Genomic DNA, 20,995 nt, shown 5'->3' on the forward strand with positions numbered 1-20,995 from the left:
TCCCCGCTTTCCAGAAAGAACCTGTGCCCGATTTCCAATGGTCGGGGYAGCGGGGCAGGCCGCAGGGCACTGCGCTGCCCCGGCCGCTGCCGCCAGCCGGGCCCCTCCGGCACCGCGCGCCAGTCTCCGCCAGGTGGGCTGAGGCCGTGACGCGGGTGCCGAGGCGAAACCTCCCTCCTGGCCTGAGGTGCCCTGGCCCGGCCAACCCGCCCCGGGGTGGGGGAAAAGCCCCTCCACTTTCCCGCCGCCCTGCTCCGCCTAAGGAAAGGGGAATTAACCCTTTCCTCGCCCCCTTTGGTTGTTGCTGCCCTTCACGGGGCGCAGCTGCCCCAACGACCCCCCCCGCTCCCCTCCTCCCCAAAGCATGACAGGCGCCCCGTACGCGCGCCAGTCTCCTCCTCCCGCGGCCTGACCGCGCGGGGGGGCAGGGGCTGGGCAGAAAGGAGGGGAGGGGGAAAGAGGCCAGGCACCGCACAGCAGCCCTGCACGCAGCCACACCTACCTGTCTTCTCGTGATCATAGCCCACTACAATGAAATAGTCAGCCAGCCTGGCCATGGCTGAGAGGAGCCTGCCTCAGGCCTCACCACCCCTGCTGCGGCTGAGGCTGCAGCTCCCGGGAGGCTCAGCATCCTCCCCCCTGCTCCTGCTGCAAGAGAAGTAGCACCACCACAGCCATGTTGGAGGCGCGGGCGCGCTGTGCGCCTGCGCGCCGCCGAGCCCGCTGCGCCGTGACCCTGCCGGGCTGGGCGTGGGCAGCGGGTTCGCCGGCGGCACGCGGCGGGGGCCGCGTTGCTGTGTCTGCCCTGCGCCCTGGGGCCGCCAGCCCCGGCGGCGGGAGCAGAGATGTAGCGCAGGGATGTCGCGCCTTCTGCTTTTGTTACGGGCCGGTAATGCAAATGTTACCGTCTTGCTCCAAACTACGTGTCCCCCGATTTCAGGCCCCCGCCGGGTGCTCCCTGCCCGTGCCAGGCTGGCAGCGGCTTTGTTTGCATGCAGCTACAGGAAAGCCCTGCCGGCGGCTCCCTCTTAAATACCCACCCCGTGGGCAGGGGATCTAGGCCACTTTCTCCTGAAAACATGGCAGATCCTACCTATGGGTAGTTTGGCAAGGCGCATTCAGCATGCTACGGAAAACTCGGGTGTCTAAGCGAGACTTTCTACCTCGCCGTCCCGGCACTCATTCCGTGCCTGCCCTTCGAATTTGGGATGCTTCCTCTGTGGAGCTGACAGGGAAGTGCATCGCCTCCGTTTAGCATATGCGAAAGTAAAACCTTACTGCGAATGAAAATCATGTCCATGAGCTCAGTCTCGAAAATCGAGACTTACGTTTCCAGGATGTTTCCTGTTTACGTTTTGTCCGGGATGTGCAGGACATGCCACAGCGGGGGAAGTCGGCCTGCGCAGCTGCGACGCGCCTCTAACGGCGGGGCGCTAACGGTTCTAACGGCACGTCGCTAACGTTCTAACGGCGGGGCGCTACCGCCTCGGCTCGGCTCGGCTCGGCGGGGTCTCAGGCCGGCTGCTGCGCGTCCCGACAGGAAGGCGGATGAGAGGGAAGGGATTGCACTGCCGCCCTCCCTCACAGCAGCAGCAGCTCCCCCGTCGCTAACCCCAGCGGCCGTGGCGCGAAGGGCAGGAGGGAGAGCGGGTGCGGGCAGCAGTGCCCCGAGGAGGCCTGGCACGGCCCGGCCGCCGCGGGACCGCAAGGCTTCGTCACCCGGTGCTGTGCTGTGCTGTGCGCTGCGCTGTGCGCTGCGGCGCCGTGCCGTGCTGTGCGGTGCTGTGCTGTGCGCTGCGGCGCGGCGCTACCCAATGCTGTCAGTCTGGGCTGCGCGGATGCCACCTTCCACACGGATCGCGGCGTTTGCACGGGCGTCCCGAGGGCGATCGGAGCCTGACGGTGGCGGTAGCTACCCGCGGGGGCGGCCAGCAGCGCCGCAGGGCGACCCCCTCGGCCCCGACGTGCTGGCCCCGCGCCTGTCAGGGCGCTCCGCAAGGCAGCGGGAAGATTTCGTGTTGCTATTTATAAGGTACAAATGAGGCTGACACCTTTTGGTCTCTTACCCTCGAAAGCCCAGCTGGCCTGCCAGCAGCCGCAGAGATGTTGGTGATAAACAGGGTGTCTGACAGTAGTGCTTGGTTAACTGGCTGAGAGTTTGCCAAAATAATAAGGACAAGCTTCCATGTACGACCCAGACCTGTTTGACAACACAGAGAGAGCAAGCACCACAAAGGACAGCAGCTACGTTAGTAAGGAACTGCAGCAGCAGTACACATCAGAACTCAGAAAATACGCCGAATTTGCCCTAACAATCCACCATTACACAGGACCCAGAAGGTAGTCATTGACAGTTTCATACAAATAATTTGTGTTTCTATCTCAAACATGGAGTACCTATGCTTCCTGTTTAGCTGGGACATAGCAATGCAATGTCCTGTTGATAAATCAGAGGCAGTTTGGTCGGAAAGTTTCAAGAATCAGAGAGTTCTCGCTTGTACCTTCCCTTCAGGCAGGCAGCAGTCAAAATGTCCTTGGGATAATTAACCTTCTGGTTTCATTGTTTTGAAGTCAGATGCCATGAAGGAAGATCTAAGCTTAAGGAAATCGCTTGTTAACCTTAGAAATAAAGAAAACACCGTAACATGTATTGAAAAGATTTATYATACTCATTGAGAAAGAGATGCACTCTGCGGGGTCAGCCATTTCTTAAACTAGGTAAAAGCTAGACGAGGGAATACCTTTCTGAAGCAGTCCATAGGCTTTTTGGATCATGATCCCATACACTTTAATGACTAGGGAAAAAAGCTGCTTTCCACTGAGCCACRGAGAATTTTTGTTTAAAAGCATTACTAAAGTAGCAAGAAAGGAATGCAAATATTAATGAGGCCATATATTGCGCCCATGAAGTGAACAAGGGTAAGGCTCAACACCATCACTTCTAGGGATGAGTGCTCCAGCTATTCAACAGTACAAAGCTAGGGCACAAAACAGTTTACAAAAGCAAGGGATAATGTTGTGTACATCTGAACGGAGGGAGAGTAGAAACACTAAGAAATTACCTAATTTGGCGCTCAAGCAGAACTTCAGGATTATCATATCTGCACTCATAAAAAAGTTCAATATGTAAGAACAAATCTCAGTACTTAAGACTCACTTCTCTTTTAAGCCAGCACTTCTAGCAGGAGAATATCACCTAACACTTTTGCCAGGGCATTAACAAATGCTAGATCAAGAGGAAAATGTTACTGAGTCTCCAACACTACTAGCACCCACTTCATAGTATTGCCCCTTCTCCCCCCCCCCAACCAATCTAAACAAAGCTTGGTTAGTTTATAAAGCATGTCATAAATGGCATGTCTTAAGAACTCATGTAACAGCTTTGTCTGAGTTTGAACACAGCTGTTTGGCTGCATACCTGTATGAACAGCAAAAGGATTCAGTCRTCTGTAACTTGTTTCTCGTCCCTTTAGTATTGAGTTATCTTTATATTCTTATAGGACAAATGAGGAAATGAAACAGAYATATTGTTTACTTGCCTAAAATCTGATGCAAAGCAAAGTGAACTTTAATCCAGACCACCAATAACAAAATTCCCTCTGTTCCAACAGAGTAGACCCAGCTCCTCTTGTATCATGAAACGGGCTCACAGAGTAGTGGCTTTCAGTGTCCACCAAGGCCTTGGTCTCCAGAAGGACCCAATGAGCAGCCACAGGTTTACTCTAGGGGAAGAACTGTGGGCTAAAACCCTGCAGAAGACTGAAAGCATGCAAGGGACATTGATGCCACTCCGATGATGTACTTAGCACCAAATAGATGTAAAGATTTACAGTACCTTGTACAGTCAACTCCTCCTTCAGGAAATATAAAGGTTTCACTCAACCCGCAGTCTCTCAGTCCAGTGTCACCTGTTAGTTTGGTGACACCCCTTGCCAGAATAGGGCAGGAACTATGACCCTGAGCAGGTTTTTCCCCTGCCAATATGTGTCTCACCCTGATTCAGGGGACTTTGGTGTGTTCAGACCTGTCAGATAATAAGTCTCACTAAAGCATTTCCAATCAGACTACCAAAAATGGAATCATCCCTTGTCACTTACTCCTTTGAGCCTGTTGGCACAGATAAAGCTGGCTGAGTGCACTAAAAGCAAGGCTTTCCTGTATGGAACTTGACTGGAGTTTTACATAATTTATAAGGTGTGATTCTTCTATTAGTATTATGTTTGCATCAATTTCATACAGTATGAAATATAATCAAGTATCTTCTTACTCACGGCATTTTTAGTAAAATTTATATCAAGCCAGAATGAAACATGCAAAAAAGTTTCCACTGGCTTCAAACAATGATTTTCTTGCATAATCAATACAGAATATTTGCCCCCAGCTAATCCCCACTGGTACATACAGGTTTTGGACTCTTGCTTTGGGAATAAAACTTGGCCTGGATAAAATGCTACACAAATAGCAACTAATCCTTACAATCTTCCTGCAAGAGCAGATACATATTGTAAAGTCTTTTGTACATAGGAGAACACTGAGAGGTTGAATGACGTGCCCAAGATAATCAGTAAACAAGTACAAGAGCCAGATGAACCTCCAGGCCAACTTCTCCCCAATGGATGAGGCAGCATCAAGAGGACAGCTTATACTTCAGAGGAGAATCCAGTCCTTCCAAACTGTGTGACATTGCCTCATAAGAATACTTCACAAATAATATTTCCTGGGAATGTTCTGTATCAGTTTTTCAAAATGTAAGTAACTTCACTGTTTACAAAATAAGTTTTGAAAAGAGGGCACTTTTACCTCATAGCACAAATCCTGTGATTATTCCTCATTTTCAAATTATGTAGGAATGCAAGTGCTTAGGAAGAACAAAATGAACAGCTGCACTGAGAACGTGATGTTTTGTGTTAGATACCAAACCAGCTTTACCCTCTGAAGCCCTTTCACAAATCACATCAGCATTTTGGCTAGTAACTAATGTGCCAAAGTTTCATCCCACACGAGGCTGAATGAACGAATTTTGTATCAGTAAAATGGCAGTTGTAATCAGCATGGAACTCATGTGTGAAATACTATTATTACATTATTATATTRTAATTCCTAAACCTAATTCCTACAATTCCTAAAACCACATAGGACTCTTTCTGTATTGTTTGCCCAAGAGTATACAAATTGCACTTCCCTTTTGGCCAAGGATGTTAATGAGGGATTTTCCAGCATTTGGGGAAGCGTGTGGTTTTATTACTGGAAGAGGAGAGATTATTTAAAGCAATGCTCGTGAGACAAAGTTCTGCTTTCTCGTTCAGAAAAGTTAGATTCACTTTCAGCTTCTGATCAGGGAGATGCTTAAACTCGCTCAAGCCTGAGCTGGCTCACAAGGTCTCTAAAATACCGTCATTATAATTTGATGCACTTGTGTAGTCTTGTCATGGTACAGTCCGTTTCTAGACCACCTATCTCCTCGATTCTTCCTCCCTGAGTGTACGGGACAAGCCACTCTGCGCACTTCTGCTCGGGGCACGGGCCGCGGGGGGGGGGGGGCAGCAGGAGCGCGGCTCCGCGGAGCCCCGCGAGGCTGCGTCGAGGCCGCTGGAGCAGCGCGGCGGGCCGGGCCGGGCCAGCCGGAGGGACTTGCACCTCTCGCAGCTCCCGGAGAGCCCCAGGGCCCCGGCCCGGGGCGACCCGGCAGGTGCAGCTGCGGCGGAGCGCACGGGGTCGGCCGGCAGCCAGCTCGCCGCCGGGAAACAGCCTCGCCGGGGCTTGGGGCAGGAAGGCTGGCCGGCTCGGGARTGCGAGGCGAACATCCACAGTGAGTGCTGACCCCCTTGCCAGGCTGCTGCTCCGCGGCTGGTAAGGCAGAGAGCGGGTGAGGGACCGAGGGCAGCAGCCGGGAAGGGCACGGGCTGCCGAGCGCAGGTAGCTGCCGGAGCCAGAAGGGCTCCTGCACGCTGCTGGCGAGGGAGGGAGCGCCTCAGACCGAGTCAGCCGGGCATAGGAAAGTTTCCGTCACCCGCTTGCACATACCTCTCTAGGGTGTAGCGTGTACCGCGGTTATCTAGAAAGGCAAAGTCGCCAGTACATACTCACCTGATTTCTGGAATACTTTGCTTGGAGCAAGCTGAGAGTGAAACATCCTGCACGCTCCAGTCTGCTTCTTCGTACTCTCGAGCATCTGTCACTAGGAAGGGGACACTGACACAGCAGGTCTGCCGGGGGCATTTCCTTCGGTTCCGCAGAATTTACACTGCAACAAATAAGTATAGAAATGGTACATCTAGTGCTGGCTCCTGCATCCCCTGCGAAGCCGAAGCTCCACATTTCTGAAGTGCCACAGAGCAAAGATGTTAAAGATCGGGGGAAAAAAAAAAAAAAAAAGAGAGAGAGAGAGAAACAGGAAGACCAAGATTTTACTGTTGACCATCCATGGGGGACATTGTTAGAGACCCTTTATTATCCTAGTAAGTGAGGTTAGGCACGTGTAAAGGTTTATGAATTGGGGATAAAACGACCCACAAGTCTTTCTTGAAGTTCATAACCCCAAGCATTTCAGATGAGCCTGTGTTTGGTCCAAAGCAATAATTCTTCCTTTGTTCGAAGGTATAAAAGGGAGCTCTAACCTTCCTATTCCAATACCATTTAAATTGTGATTTATTTGAAACGTTCAAGTAAATCAAGTAAATATTTCTTAGATAAAAATGCACCCAGATTGAGTCATAAATATTAATGATGGCAGATTTGTCACCTCCTTACTTATGTAATGAAGGCTGACTTTCATTACAATTACTCATTGTAGTTCAAGTTGTCCAAATATGGCTTTATTTTTGAAACGTTGTTATTTGATGGATTTTGAAATTGATCAGGTCTAGTTCTACACGACTTGTTCAACCCACCTAAAGCTAAGGTGCCTAGAAAGAGAAATTATGCTTCAGACCGTGTAAACATAATTATATATTAGCAGGTAGAAAATCTGTCCCCAGTTAAACAGTACGAGGGGCTTATCAGATTTTGCAAGTTATGCCATGACTTGRAATCCACACCTAAAAGCCATTGTTATGATTAACAAAATTCTAGGGGATTGTTTAATTTAATTTTCATTAATCTTATTTTTTAGCCTAGTATGAGGTGCCCCCAGTCCATGCTGACACGATTAAGAAGTACTCGGGACGTGGTGTCAAAGAAAAATCACCCAGGCATACACGCCAAGGTCCACCCACTTCCCCCGCGCTGCTCTATAAAAGGGAGCGGTGGAGCGCAGCTCGGCAGTGGTTACCCCAGGCACACAAAGAAGGAGCTCTCGCTCCTGAGCGAGCCCTCAGGAAACCGTGCAAATTCGGATCGCTATTACAACATTTGTCTCAGTGGATTATCCTCACTGTCAGGTAAGAAGCCTTTTTTTCCTGCCTAAAGGTGCAGGGGAGGTGGAGAGGTATCGGAAATCTACTAAATCTGGGCTGTTTTGACGTGCTTGAAGTTATGCTGCTGAGTCTTGCACTGGCTCTTGGCATCAGCTGCAGTTTACAACGTAAATCTCAAACTAGCTAGTTTGCCATGTGAATTGGGAAGATGAGCTATTAGAGGATAAACTTCCAGGAAGCGAAACACTTGCTGGAGTTTCAAACGATGCGTCTAAAAGGCAGCTCTTTCTAATCTCATGGGTTTGCTTAATCCTAATGCAAGCCACTGGGGGTATTCTGGCAACCCTGCTGGTTTTCAGCCGCCTCTGCAAGTAAAACTCTCGGCAAACGTAAACTTTGGAGGCTCTACTATTTACTCTCTGATAAATGGCTGAGCAAATATTAGCCTTTGGTTCCTATCACACACAAGTGGTTTCCAGTAGTTTGGGAGCTATATATCCCGAGGGAAGGAGTTCTCTGGGACCGCCAGGAGAAAGATACGAACCTTGCTTAACTTTTATTAGCAAACATGCTTATGATTCTTCTCTTGTCCCCCTCACCAGGAGTGCAGCCAGAATGAAAGTGGTTCACGTAGCCCTGCTCTATCTCGGCTCTGTGACCTTCCTCGGGGTGGATGCTGCAAGGGTGGACGTAGCGACAGAGTTCAAAAGAAAGTGAGTATCGGAGCGAGCCCTCCTGCCAGCGGCCAGCCCTGCTCTTAGAGCTGCGGAGCCTCCGCGCCCCAGCGCCGGCCTCCGGCCGAGATCAGAGGGAACTAAAGTCCCTTCGGGGAATAGCACAGCTCCTAAAAGCTTCCTGCCCTTTCAGGAAACGTCCAAAAGAAAAAAAATCTCGGTGCTGGCAAAGATTATAGCCCCCCGACTCTACTCGGTTTGGCCGCTGCCCTGCAGGCTTGCGCTGACAGGCTGTCCTCTTCCCTTGCGCTTCTTTCAGATGGACGAAATGGGCACTGAGCCGAGCCAAGCGCGACGTGAAGCCTTCRGGCGCGCTCCGCGGGCTGGGGCCAGCCGCCGCTGTGCAGCCCCTCGTTCGCAGCCAGGACGTGAAGGAAGATCTCCCGGTCTCGCATCCCAGGTAATTTCCAGCCCTCTCTGGACTCGGGCACTTGCTCGGGGGCGACGGCAAGTTTCAGGGTTCCCTTGTTTCCGGGTGCTTTGCTCCTTTTCGCTAGSGATTTCCCAAGCCCCAGGGACAGGTCCCGCAGGGGGGCTGCGCAACGCGCTCAAAGCAGCCTCCCGCCTCCCTTTCTCCGCGCACTAGCTGGCGGGAGATAGCAGCGCCTTTACTGTGAAAGCCAAATATAAATAGTAACTTGAGCTCTGGATCCATAGATAAAATAACAGCCATAAAACGGCGGGGCCTCTCTTTCCATCGGCAGCGAGCTCTCCTCCGTGGCCAGATCGCCCCTCTTCCGCCACTCAGCGGAGGGAGAGCCGGGGGAGGGGGTGCACGGACGGGACAGGCCCGCCTCTAGCCTGGGGTTCCCCCCGCCCTCCCCGCCTGGCCCTCGGGGTCCCCTGCTCCAGGCCCCACTGCRCCCTTCTCACGCCCGCTCTCTCTCTTCCTGCCTTGCAGCAGCCGGGAGGATGCTCACATCCGCGTCAAGCGCTATCGCCAGAGCATTAACAGCTTCCCCCACTTCGAAGCCATCCGCACGGGGTGCCGGTTCGGGACGTGCACGGTGCAGAAGCTGGCTCACCAGATCTACCAGCTGACCGACAAGGATAAGGACGGTGCCGCCCCCGTCAGCAAGATCAGCCCCCAGGGCTACGGCCGCAGGCGGCGCTCCCTGCCCGAGCACCGCCGCCGCCGCCCGGCGCCCTCCCCCCGGGGCGGCCGGCGCCCCCGGACGCGGCCAGCGCAGCCGCTCGCCGCCGTCCTCGGCCTCTGAGCGCCGCGGGAGCGCCGCACCACCGGCCGAAGGCGTCTCGGATGGATGGCGGAACGGGCGGAGGGCTCGCCGGCGCCGAGGAGCCGCCGCGAGGAGCCGCCTGGCGGGCCGAGACCCCCGCGGGCCTGGGGGCGGCGGAGCGCCCGGGGGCTGTGAAGGCCGCGTCGCGCACCGGGACGCACGGGGACCTGCCGCGGCGGTGGGGCGGCCCTTGACTCCTCGCACTCCTCCGCGGCGAGGCACCGCCGGCTCCCGCGCCAGCGGGACTAGGGACTTGAAGGCGTCCGGGCCGCCACGTCGCCCCGCTGCCCCGCGCCGCTGCTGCCCGGCTGCCGCCCGCCTCCTGCACCCGGCGGGGCCAGCCGAGGCCAGGGCCGAGCCTTCCTTGCCAGCGGGCCACGGCCAGAGCTGCCCGGCGCCGGGCCCCCGGGCCCCGCAGAGGCGGGCTGCTCGTCTGACCCGAGGAGGCGGCGCTCAGGGCGGCGAGGGCGGCCCCGGCGGCCGCCGCTGCGCGACCCCAGGGCGCGGCCTCGCCCGCTGCCCCGAGGTGCCTGACCGTCCTCGCTCGGCCTCGGCAGGGAAAGGTCCCCCGCACCTGCTCTACCCTCTGCGTTATCTGCACCCGGCAGGGAATCGGACACTCACTAGTCCCTGCGGGGACTGCGACATACTTGAACGTAACAGAGAGGAAAAGTGCAATTGTACGTGGTTTTTGTTAATTATAAGTGCGGTGTGTGTGGCTCATGAGATACGTATCGATATTTAAGATTGTCCTGTGTCATGTCCTATTTGTATCTTTTTTGGAAAAATATATTTTATTTTTATACGGTTTTTATATATAAATATATATATATATTGCATAAGGGCATTTTAACACATTGTATACCCTCTATTTTTCATATCGTGAATGTCAAATGCTGTTAAACTCTTTCCATACTTTTTTTTTTTTATCTTGCATTCCAGACTGGTGAAAGATGTAGAGAATGTATCAGCTGTTCTCCATGGGTAATATGTGAAATAAAATAAACACTATTACATAAAACAGTTCTGTTATGTTGTCTTTAGAGGGGGCARGTGGTCAAGATGGATGATTTCTTACTTCGCTCAGTCCTACCCTTGGCATGGCAATTCTGTGACAGGCAAACCTTCTTAATTACAGATGTTAGTAACCATCTTATCTAGCCAAATCAAGTAGATTTAAAAGCAAGCGTGCATTCTAAAATGCCAGGGTAGAGCTGTTTAGAAGGCTTTAAGGCCTTTTCTACCACATGTTTCAGCCAGGGCTGAAACGTGTCACAGCTTGGATTGATCGTGCAAGTTTATTTGTTGCCCTAATTAATCAGAGAAACAACTGCACACTTCAACATTGCACAACAAAGTAACAGATTTATTGAGGGAGTATGTTCCAAAAATGGTCATGGCAGCTTCCAAGGTTATTTATGTTGAAGGATTTCCTGGGCCACAGTTCAGGTTAAAGTTAAATGGTGACCGGTTCAGTGTGGGCAGAACATCTTGGATAAAAGCTTAGCATTAGGGATTTTGTTGTTTTGTTCTTTTTTTGTTCTCTCTTTTTTTTAAAGCAATTCCAACCACAGACCAGCAAACAAATGTGAAACTGAACCTTGTTAATGCATCAACAGCCCCATCTGTTGGTGTCTTCGTGCTTCAAGAAAACAACATTCAAAAAATTGAACAAGTGCATTTTGTCTTGGATTAGCCATATATTTTCCCCTATTTTACAGTATGTCTGAAGACAGTGAACATACACAGAGAAGGGCAGGGGAACAGCAGCACTAGATGCTATTAGAAGAAATGAAGTGGGTGTGTTGTTTCCACTCAATACTACATGCCTAAGGCACACATTATTTACAAGAAAAATGCAAAAGAAAAACAAATGTGAACAGACAAGGGGTCTTTTCCGGGAATACTACTGCAAAATAGAATGAGTAAGAATCCAGTTACCACTGACTAGAAAACTTGCATATATTTTACTCCCCAAAGTTTTGAAGTTCTGCTCAAAAGTGTTTATTTTTAGTACTTTCCTAAATGTTTTCAACTAAGACTCTTGGAATCTAGAGAGGTGAGTTTCCCTATCCTATCCTATCCTATCCTATCCTATCCTATCCTATCCTATCCTATATGTTGACACTTACCAGTTTTAATTACCGCTTTTTTTATTAACTACTGGAAGAGAATTTACCTCCCTACTGCTGATGGCCTTTCTGATCTAAATTTTATAAGATATAGAAATAGAACAGACAAAACCTTAAAAAACTATCAGACTTCCAAATAGCTTAGTTTTGTTCAGAAGGGATGGCAGCAAATGAACGATCTCTAATGTAAATTTTAGCTGCCAGCTAAGAAATGGTGAGTGGCTGCTCTCATAAAAATAAAGATCATGAAATTAGAATAGCTGCTGCTTAATGTTTTGGGGCTTGCAGTAGGGAATCACAATTTGTAGGTGAAAGCATGATCCTGCTAAAGTTCATAGTACAACTAGAATGACTTCTGTAGAACCATATACTTTAATAGGTACAGGCTTTTACAACAATTTTACAACAATCTCTGCAGTTACAAAACTAGCATTTCAGTCATCTGAAATTGAACAACATAATGCTATTTTGGACTACAGAAGGGACAGGTATGCACATTCCAACTAGTTGCTTTTGTTTGCATTGACCTTTTCTCCGTTTACTGCCAAGAAACCATCCCCACTTAAAAATACTTCTTTCCCCCCACCCCTTTTTTCCTTTTAGTTAGAAAAAACCTCAAGTTTTCAAAGTTGAAAAATCCTTGGCCTAACTGGACAGGGCTGAAATCAGCAATCTGGTGGTAGATAGCTTAATTATGATCTTACTGGAGCTTAGTAAGTGCCATTTCCATTTAGAAGGATCAAGAGCATCACCTGCCGCAGCTGTGGGGAACAGCAAAACTCCACAGTTGTAATAAACAAGAACTAAAGAAAATAAAGATCTCCATTTTCTATTTTTTTGGATTCCCCCCTCAAAAAAAAAAAAAAAAAAATCTTCCATAGTTTAAAGACCAACACTGCTGAAGTGGACATGTCAGAAAGTAGAAGGTAGCCCTGTGTCTGGGAGACAACATGCTTTTTGAGGAGGAAGGAAGAGGAATTGAGCTAAAAAGTAAACTTCCTGGAAAGATAGTAACTGTATTTTACCTAACCTAGTTATGCTAGGCTGGACAGGCTGGAGGAGATGACAGAGCAGGCAGGGACTCCTTCCCATTGCACAGCTAAGCCCATATCCCAAACTGAGTTCCAAGTGTTGGGAACCAGACTGTAAGGATGAAGTCCCTAGAAAYAGTTCTCTCTCCCCTCACCCTTTTCTGCATCTCCCCCTTCATCAGATCTGCCCAGGTGAGGGCTCTGTCTCCTGCCCATGCAGGGGATATTACTGAAGACCTTAGGTTATAGCATCTTTTCACTACAGATGTACTAGAAAGGAGAACACTCAGCACAAACCTTTAAATGGTAGTTGAAACACATGGATGATCTGAATTAAAATCTTTAAGGAGTATGAGGATTTTGAATCCCCTGAAGTTTCAGGAGAATAAACCTGTGAAAACACACCTCTCCAAAAAGCACGGAAAGAAGAATTTTGCAGCCCTTTGACCTTTAGAGATGAAAATGAGCCACTGACTCCCAGTGCTCACAGAATGTCAGCCCATGACAGCAAGTTTCTACATAAAGTCCCAGAAATTCAATAAGAGCTGTGTGCTTAGGTCAAGGCCAGCCTATGCTTTAGTGTGATAGATGAGAAGTCAAAGATGTCATCACATGCCTCCAAAATCAGTAGCATCTGTTTACACAACACCTTAGTTAAAGTATCAGTTTCTAAGAACAGTTTGGTGCCTCTTAGGTTAGGATTTCAAAGGTTGCTTAAAACATAGTTATAAATTCAGTTCAGACAAGGTTCTAAATTAAAAATAAGTTTTGCAATAATAAATATATATTAGAGCAGGAATTTATTCTATCGATCAGCCCATCCAACAGTGGAGGCCATAGGATTGGTCACCATTCTCAGCAGAGCGTCCATGGTGAACTGTCAGGAGAGCAGAGAATATTCTTTACGAGCTATTATTTTGCTTAAAGCCAACCCTAGAGACACTGTATGGCAAAAAAAAAAGTATGTTGCTATGGACACTTTTCATTACCAAAATAGATTCCAAAGGCTATTCTTACCTGAGAAAGATTTTTGTGGTCCCATTATTAGTGCTATATAGAGTAGAGGCTGGTGGCTTAAAATGGTGATATACAGGTACTTTCCCATAAAATCCCAGTATGCTCCYCTAAGCTGGAAAGGGAGAGCCCGGTAATTAGATTTGTTTCTCCAGTAGGTACCACAAAAGTTACTTTAAGCAGCCTTCACGTCACATGAAGGATTGCAAAAAAAATGTTTGTTCTCTACATACATCAGAAAGCAGTGAGAGTGTTTTGCCATTATTAGTTACTAATAGTTACTAATAGTTACTATTTCTGCTCTATTCAAAAAGCATAGACACAAGTCTATCTTCAGACTGATAATTATCAAAATCTGCAAAGCATCTTAGTCTGTACTAATAAGAACTGCAGCCAGGTGCCAGATATAAACTTTTTCTTAAAGTACAATGACAGAAAGGGGAATACTAATGAATACTTTGGCACATATGAAGCCTTTTCTGGCTCATTTAGTACCCAAAGGACAGCAAGTCATAATTAAAGCCAATAATGGCAACTCCAGACAACCATCCAAATAGTTTTCTTGTGCTGTCAATATACCGTTTTATATTATCTCACATCATACTTCAGTAGTGTAAAATACATAGGCATCAAGAGAAAAAAATTCCAGGATGACTGAATGCAACTAATAACTAAATCCAGTTATGCCTAAGTAAAATTCGTTTATTGTGTTCACAAGGATTTGCTTTTATTTCCAAATRTTTTTTGAAGAACTACTTATTTCATCAAATAATTTGTATCAGCTTTGAAACTGCTGTAATTTTTAAATRCTTAATTCCTTGCAACAAGGTCATACATCCTCCATGAGGAGAAAGAGCATAATTTGTTCATGAGGTAAAGAACTATGTAAAAGGCTATTTTTTTACTAATACGATATACATTAGTCAAAATGCCTAATAAATATAATGTCTCAACATGAAAAGCAAACGGTATCATTTAAAATCTGAATCAATGTTAATAATTTGGTAAGACTGGAGTTCTTTGCTTTCAGAATTCTGAGCAACAGCAACAGCAATGAAGAGGCCAAATGACATCTTTTGATTTAGTCTGGTTCTGTGCTAGCTCGTACCAATATTTAACTAGAACTCCTTGGATTTCCCATCCACTTACAAAAACCTGCGTTTTTCTAAAATCAGGAAAGATCAGTCCAGTCCAACTGAAGGCAAGAGTTTTGTAATAAATTCTGACTCTCAAAATACATTCGCAAAATAAATATTCCTTCAGCACTTTCAGTCAAACATTGCTTTCCAAATCTGTCAGTTTGCAAATTACATACAAATTTTCTAGCAATTATAAAAATGTTTATACTTTCTTCATACTTTCCGAATGTAGTGTAAAAATAAACAAACAAATGTCTGGGTCTTAATCTTTCATGTTCAGTAGTATTGCCAGAAATATGAGAACAAACATAAGGGGATCTTATCTGTTAGTTCAGGAGCAAACAAAGCAGTTCATCAAACAAACATGATTATTGTCCTTTTAATAGGTGGTTACTGTCACAGGAATTATCATGAAACCTAAACACTCAAGGACTAAAAGGCTACAACATAACTCACCCCTCTGCTGTTACGTGAGAGGACAAAAGGGCATAAGGGTTTCTCATTTTCCCTTACATAACCTGGCTCTATTGCGAGTCTCTGCTAGAAAGCAGTACACCCTCAGAAGCCACTGTGCTTCCCCATCTGTATATAAAGGTTTGGGAGCAGCTCTGAGCCTGCATGCTGGAAGAAGAAGACAGCTGCACCTTGTAAAGTAAATTTGTTCTCTTCAGAGCCAAGGAAAAAGTGATGGATTTTTTTTTTCACTATTTTTTTTCCCTGGGGCTGTGCTGCTCTGTATCCCATTCTGCATAAGGAACAAATTCATAGTCTGGCCCTTTATTGATAAACAACAGGAAAAATGTGCAATGGGCAAATACCATTAGTCTCCTTACAGCCTACAGACATCAGACATGCTGTTGGTGATGACCTCGTGAGTCAGATAGGAATCTCACCACCAAATCCCTGGTCAGAGACTGGTCCCACCTAATTGAAAAAGAACTTCTATTGACTTCAGSGGAAAAAAAGTCTAAGCTTCAGCTTTCTTTCAAAAACATGGCTAATTTTAGACAGAAATATTGTATTCAAAGTTTTACTTTATACTTTATTTATTCATGAGTTCTGTTTTTGAAGACTGAAGAAGCTACTAAAAATTAAAAGTAAGGGAAAGGTACTCTGCCGAAGAGAGGTAATCCAAATCCCAGTTTCCAGTTCAGTGCAACATGAGTTTTGCAATGTATGACCACTATTGCTCCTCTTAAGYGGATGTGGTATTACTGGCAATGACAGCTTCAACAAACATCCATGCACAGTGTTAAATGTGTTCATGAGTAGGCATAAAATCCAAGAAATTTCCAGTGTTCTTGTCCAAAACCTGCACATCGTTTATTTAATATCATGAGATTTTGTAGTGTTTTAAACACTACGACTTTATATAGTCACATTGGATTTACATATGCTTCATGTCCTCTCCCTCTTTTTTTTTTTAAATCTCATCACCTATTTTGAAGCCTTGGAAAAGGATGTATCCAGACAAGTAACTCCAATGAGAGGGAGCTAGTGGTGTGTATTGCTTATGGCAGAGATTGACAGTCTTAACTCCCGGATCAATCTGGCTGCATGCATGGACAGTCTAGCACTTCATGATAATATTTACACAAGATAATCAGTATGCGTTTAACGAAGGATATAAAAAGATCTGCACAGAAGACTCAGTCCTGTAGAGATAAAAATGATTTGCTAAGTGATCATTTACATTATCTTGCCCCAATCTGACTTCATTAACTCCTGGTAATGGAGGAAAAAACTCATATTACAAGTRCACAAGCGCCATTAAACCTGATTTATTACGCTAACCACACCGCAAGACAGACAGAAACAAATGCTATGGTTTTTCCCTGGAATGTTGTTAGAGCTGGTGTACTAAGATATTTTTCTTCTGCTACTAGTCTGGTGTATCTGTAAAACTTTGCTGCCATCTGCTGCCTTCTAAAGAAAAATAAATCACACACAGATTTAAAGTTATTGCTGGATGTCAGAGTGGCATAGTGCTGCTGCCAGCAGGGAGGCCTGAATTTACAAGGATTTTGTATCTGGCCTGGGCTAGTTACTCAATATGCTGAGTAAGGCAGAGGCTCAAATTTTTCATTCCTCCTACTCTTTACTCAAGAAAAGCAGGAACAGCACTGTACCTATACATACCCTGAGGAGATGGGAAAGGAAACTGTCCTGCTATTTCTGTTCTTCTGAGCAGCCTCAGGGTTTTTTACAGCTTGCACAATGGATGCCTGATACCTCCTCCATCTCAACACCACTTTGGGCTATGGGCTGCCAAGAAAGCACTGAACATCACAGCTTTATTTATTTATTTATTTATTTATTGGCAGGGGGGGAGAGAGGAGGAGGAAGGAATGTTTTGAAGATATATATGACTAAGACACTGGCTTCTGAAGTATTACGGGAGTTACCTATTGATATGACGAGTAAAGGAGGCTGAAGTTAAAAAGATCTGTACTGACTTTTCAGGAAATTATAGAATGGAGAGATGTACATGTTCTGCATTTCAAGACAGAGAGCTTACAAACAGATAGAAATTAGAACAGTGCAATGCATTACAGTGAGCTTTACCTCTATATATCTAAATAGGGCATAAAAATATGCATAGYTAGGTATGAGCTACCAGCTTCTAAGGTCACAAAATGAAGGTGTTCCTCTAACTGACACAAACAACAGAATGGAATATTTTTTGCAATGATATCTTTACACTGGGTTGAAATCACAGTCAGGTTTACACTGATATAATTGCATAAATTATTTATATTTATTATAATACAAGTATTATTATTTTAAAAAATGACCCACCACAAAATATTTTTGTTATAGCACACAACCCAACAACACTTGCACAAAAGAACAAAATAGCATAGCTGGTATGAAGCACTTAAATTCTATCTGCTGAAGCTAAAGATAGGAGAGAGGACTTCCAGAAGATTATAAAGATCTCTTGGCTTAGGTGAAGGGTTTGTTTTGTTATTTATTTGTAAGACTTCTGAATAGCTCAAACAGACATTGAAAAAGAGCCACCTATCAAAATATTTCTTTYTACTTCCATGACTGTAGAATTCCTCCAGAAAACTATATACTCTGTGATGCCTACATATGACATTCAGACCTTTATTCCTAATAGGTTTAAAACAGGGAGTTGAAAAAGTAGGKTTTTGATTCATCTCTGGTTTGGATTCAGTGCTGGTTAAAGTTGCTCTGCATTAGATACAGAGTAATCCACTACTTGGTTAATTTACATGTTGTATACTCTGTTATGAACAGCTACATATGTAGAGACAGAAATGTTATATGAATGGGGCAGGCTTGRAGCATGGACCTTCAAATAGGAAGTGAGTCAACTAGGCTTCAAGTAAGGCTGCAAAGGAGGTGAAGCACTGCAATTAACTACTGGTAGTTCTGGCAGAGGAGTGGGAGACAGGGCTAATGAAGAGGCTGAACCAGCACTACTCAGTAGATTAATGCACACACACACATATGTGTCATGGAAACGCATGTATGCATTGAAACACATACATGTAAATACACCTACCAAATAAGGCACTTTGGAGGGAACGATGGAAAAAGGCTTGCGAGACTGCAACCTACTGCCACCTACAGGGCACTTTGATCAGTAGCAAACCCACAGTCCACAGACACTGAAGGAGAGGAACCAAAGCTATTCTCAGCCCTCTTAGAAGCAATAGTTTAGCTGGAGATCACTGCAGCCAGGCCCCTGCATGAACAAGGCCCCTGTCAGCATCTGAAGAGCAGCACAGAGCAGTCAGGCAACTGTGCCATAGTCTTGTAAAAAACACTTGTATAAAAAATAGTCTAAATAGTCCTCATACTGAACAGATCTCTGCTAGGAGATGTCAGACCTTAGTCAAATTGCTATCTGGAAATAGTAACTTTTACACATATGTATGTTTGAAAAGGACTTCAAAGTGATATTTCAAATTCTATTCCAGATCCAGTTTTGGTTTGAAATTTGGATTCAGTTCAGCTCTCTGATTTAAAACACAGAAGTTTGAAGCCCACAATGGATTGAAAAATCACTGAATTAGCCYCAGGCAGCTACAGATAGTCAAAGTAAATATACTTTTTTTTTGCGGGGGGGGAACAGTATTTATGATGGAGAAAGGAACAGGAAACCAGAAAGGAACTTCTTTTAGGAAGAAAATGGGTGTTGCAGGCTAAATGAGAGATGCTGAGGGTGAAAAAAAGATCTTCTCGTAGCAGCCAAAAGTTAGTACAATATTGAGCATCAGCAGAAAGGTTACTGAGTAGAAGAGAGAAAGCATCAGTTTGCCACTATATAAATAAAGCCTTGATGCACCCCAATCTTCAGTACTTTGCACAACAGTTCTGATGTCTACCTCAAGAGGACACAGTGGACCTAGAGGAGGTAGAGAGAAGGGCAAAAAAAATGATCAAGGCAATGGAGTGGCTGCTTTCTGAGGAGAGACCAGAAGGCTGGAACTTCTCAATTTGGAGAGGAGAAGGACAATTACAAAATCAAAAAGGTGGTGGATAATGCAGAAATGAATGGTGAATGCAGAAATGTCATTCATCATTCACCAGATTCTGCATTACTAGAACTTGGGGGCACTCATTGAAACTAGTAGGGAATTGGTTTAAAACTGATGAAAGAAAACACTTTTTYATGTGGCAGGCAGTAAATTTTTTGAATATCTTGTCTCAAGAGGTTGTGGAGGTAGATAGCATCTGCAAATCCAAAAAGAATGAGAAAATTTCAGACTACAATACCTTAACAGATGTTACAGGGAATAGCCAGTGATGTACCTTTAAAATCCTTAATCCAATGACGCTGAAAGAATATGAGGAGAAAGGGCCACAGAAAGTGCTCAGGCTCATTTGCTCTTCCCTAAACAGTATCTTCTTCTACTGCAGGGGACAGTGGAGGCAGAACACTGGCTTGGATAGACTGCTGCTCTGACCACTAGGACATTTTTTATGTTCTTATGAACAAAGCTTCTATGTTGAGAAGGTAAAAAGGCCAGAATAAAGAAATAATTATATATTCACAGCCTACTGAAGCTTGAATGTAGTGAGGAAAATGTGTTTCTACACAGCAGGCTACGACTGAGCCTGTACCATAACTCACCCACTCCCTTCATGCAAGAAAAGTCACCTTATTGCACTTCATTGGGAATGTGAATAGGGCCAGTGCTGCAGAAGACGACTGGGAAATCRGCTTATGAGAGCACACAGACACGCATGTCTGTATAGTAAGAGATACCCAATAAAACTGTCTAAGCTCTGTATCCATATACCTGCCAGGAACAGCTTGAATCTCTCTAGGATCATTAGGTTAAAAGACAGTCATCTCTCCTTTGCGAGCCTTGCAGAGTAGATGGCAGGAGAACAAGACTTGCAGCATCTGGATATGAGGCAGAACAACTTGGAGGGCCAGTAGATGTAACTGCTATGACAAATAGTTGGGAGGATTATAGAAGTAACTGACCACTTTGAAAATGGCAAGAATGCTGCACAGTGGAATAGAACTTATTAACTGAAATTATTTTAATCACATTCTACTTTTTCTTAATTGCTATTTGTTCAGGAATATTTTTTTTCTTGTCAGCCACATAGCAAGAGAGAAATCACTTTATTTGAGTTCTGTAAGAACAGTAGAGGTCTGTAATGTGCTCTGTGACTACAATTGAATAGAATTGTATTTAGCAGAACAAAAAATGTATGGATAAGAAGTTTATTCTTTGCTTTCATGTGTCTTGTATATTTTCATAGTCATAAGATTTTTTTTTTTTTGATTTAAGGAGTTTTACTTTTACCCTACTTTCTCACCAGCCTCTCTACCGATGAAGGATGAATAGAGAAATTGTTGACCTTTCTCTGTATGTTCCAGTTAATAAATAGAAATAACACTTTCTTGTATCTGTGCCCAGTTTGGATAAAATCCAGTCTGATAGATACTGTATCCCAGATGTTACATCTGATAATTAGGCAGCTTTAAAATGTAGCATTGCTGAATGACATTAAAACTACTAAAATAAAATTAAACCTTCATCCCTACCATATTTTTTTGCAGGAAAACATAGACTTTTTGCCTTGAAAAGATCAGTTTAAAAGAAGAAGCATAATGATTTAGAGSAAGGTAACTTTCAGTTCTAGCTTGTCTGTGTTAAATATTTTGCAATAAACTGCTCACCAGTTGCTTATCACAGGCAAAACAGTCAGCTGTTAAGCTCTGGTGCTTTTGTGCATTCTAGTACACTTCTAGCATGATCCAAAAAATCCAGGCAAGAGGTAGTATATGTGATCACATGACTTGTTATCTTAAATGGTTACATATGTGGTATTTGCTCTAGCTATTTGACATGACTCAAGT

The 20,995-nt window shown here is 45.5% G+C and overlaps 2 protein-coding genes across 5 annotated transcripts in view; one reads left to right on the plus strand and one right to left on the minus strand.

The window, feature by feature from the left end:
• The window catches only part of SBF2 (SET binding factor 2), a 271,467-nt gene extending 263,506 nt beyond the window's left edge, over positions 1–7,961 (minus strand). For 3 of the 4 annotated variants that reach the window (XM_085317208.1, XM_085317207.1, XM_085317206.1), the window contains exons 1-2: positions 7,900–7,961; positions 6,088–6,244 (exon numbers count right to left, since the gene is read on the minus strand). In XM_085317208.1, coding sequence (XP_085173334.1) covers positions 6,088–6,172 — 85 coding nt within the window. In that variant the 5' untranslated portion in view covers positions 6,173–6,244; positions 7,900–7,961. Of the gene's footprint in view, positions 1–502; positions 693–6,087; positions 6,245–7,899 lie in introns of those variants that run through there. The other variant, XM_085317205.1, reaches the window with a different exon arrangement.
• A 9-nt stretch (positions 7,962–7,970) lies between these two features.
• On the plus strand, positions 7,971–10,350 carry ADM (adrenomedullin). The gene is made up of 3 exons (XM_085317209.1): positions 7,971–8,068; positions 8,349–8,489; positions 8,991–10,350. The coding sequence occupies exons 1-3, from the start codon at positions 7,971–7,973 to the stop codon at positions 9,304–9,306; spliced, it is 555 nt and encodes a 184-aa protein (XP_085173335.1). The 3' UTR covers positions 9,307–10,350.
• Positions 10,351–20,995: the final 10,645 nt, after the last annotated feature.

This window comes from Rhea americana, unplaced genomic scaffold (genome assembly GCF_003343005.1).
Source record: "Rhea americana isolate MKP2758 unplaced genomic scaffold, rheAme1 scaffold_49, whole genome shotgun sequence".
Lineage (NCBI taxonomy): Eukaryota > Metazoa > Chordata > Aves > Rheiformes > Rheidae > Rhea > Rhea americana.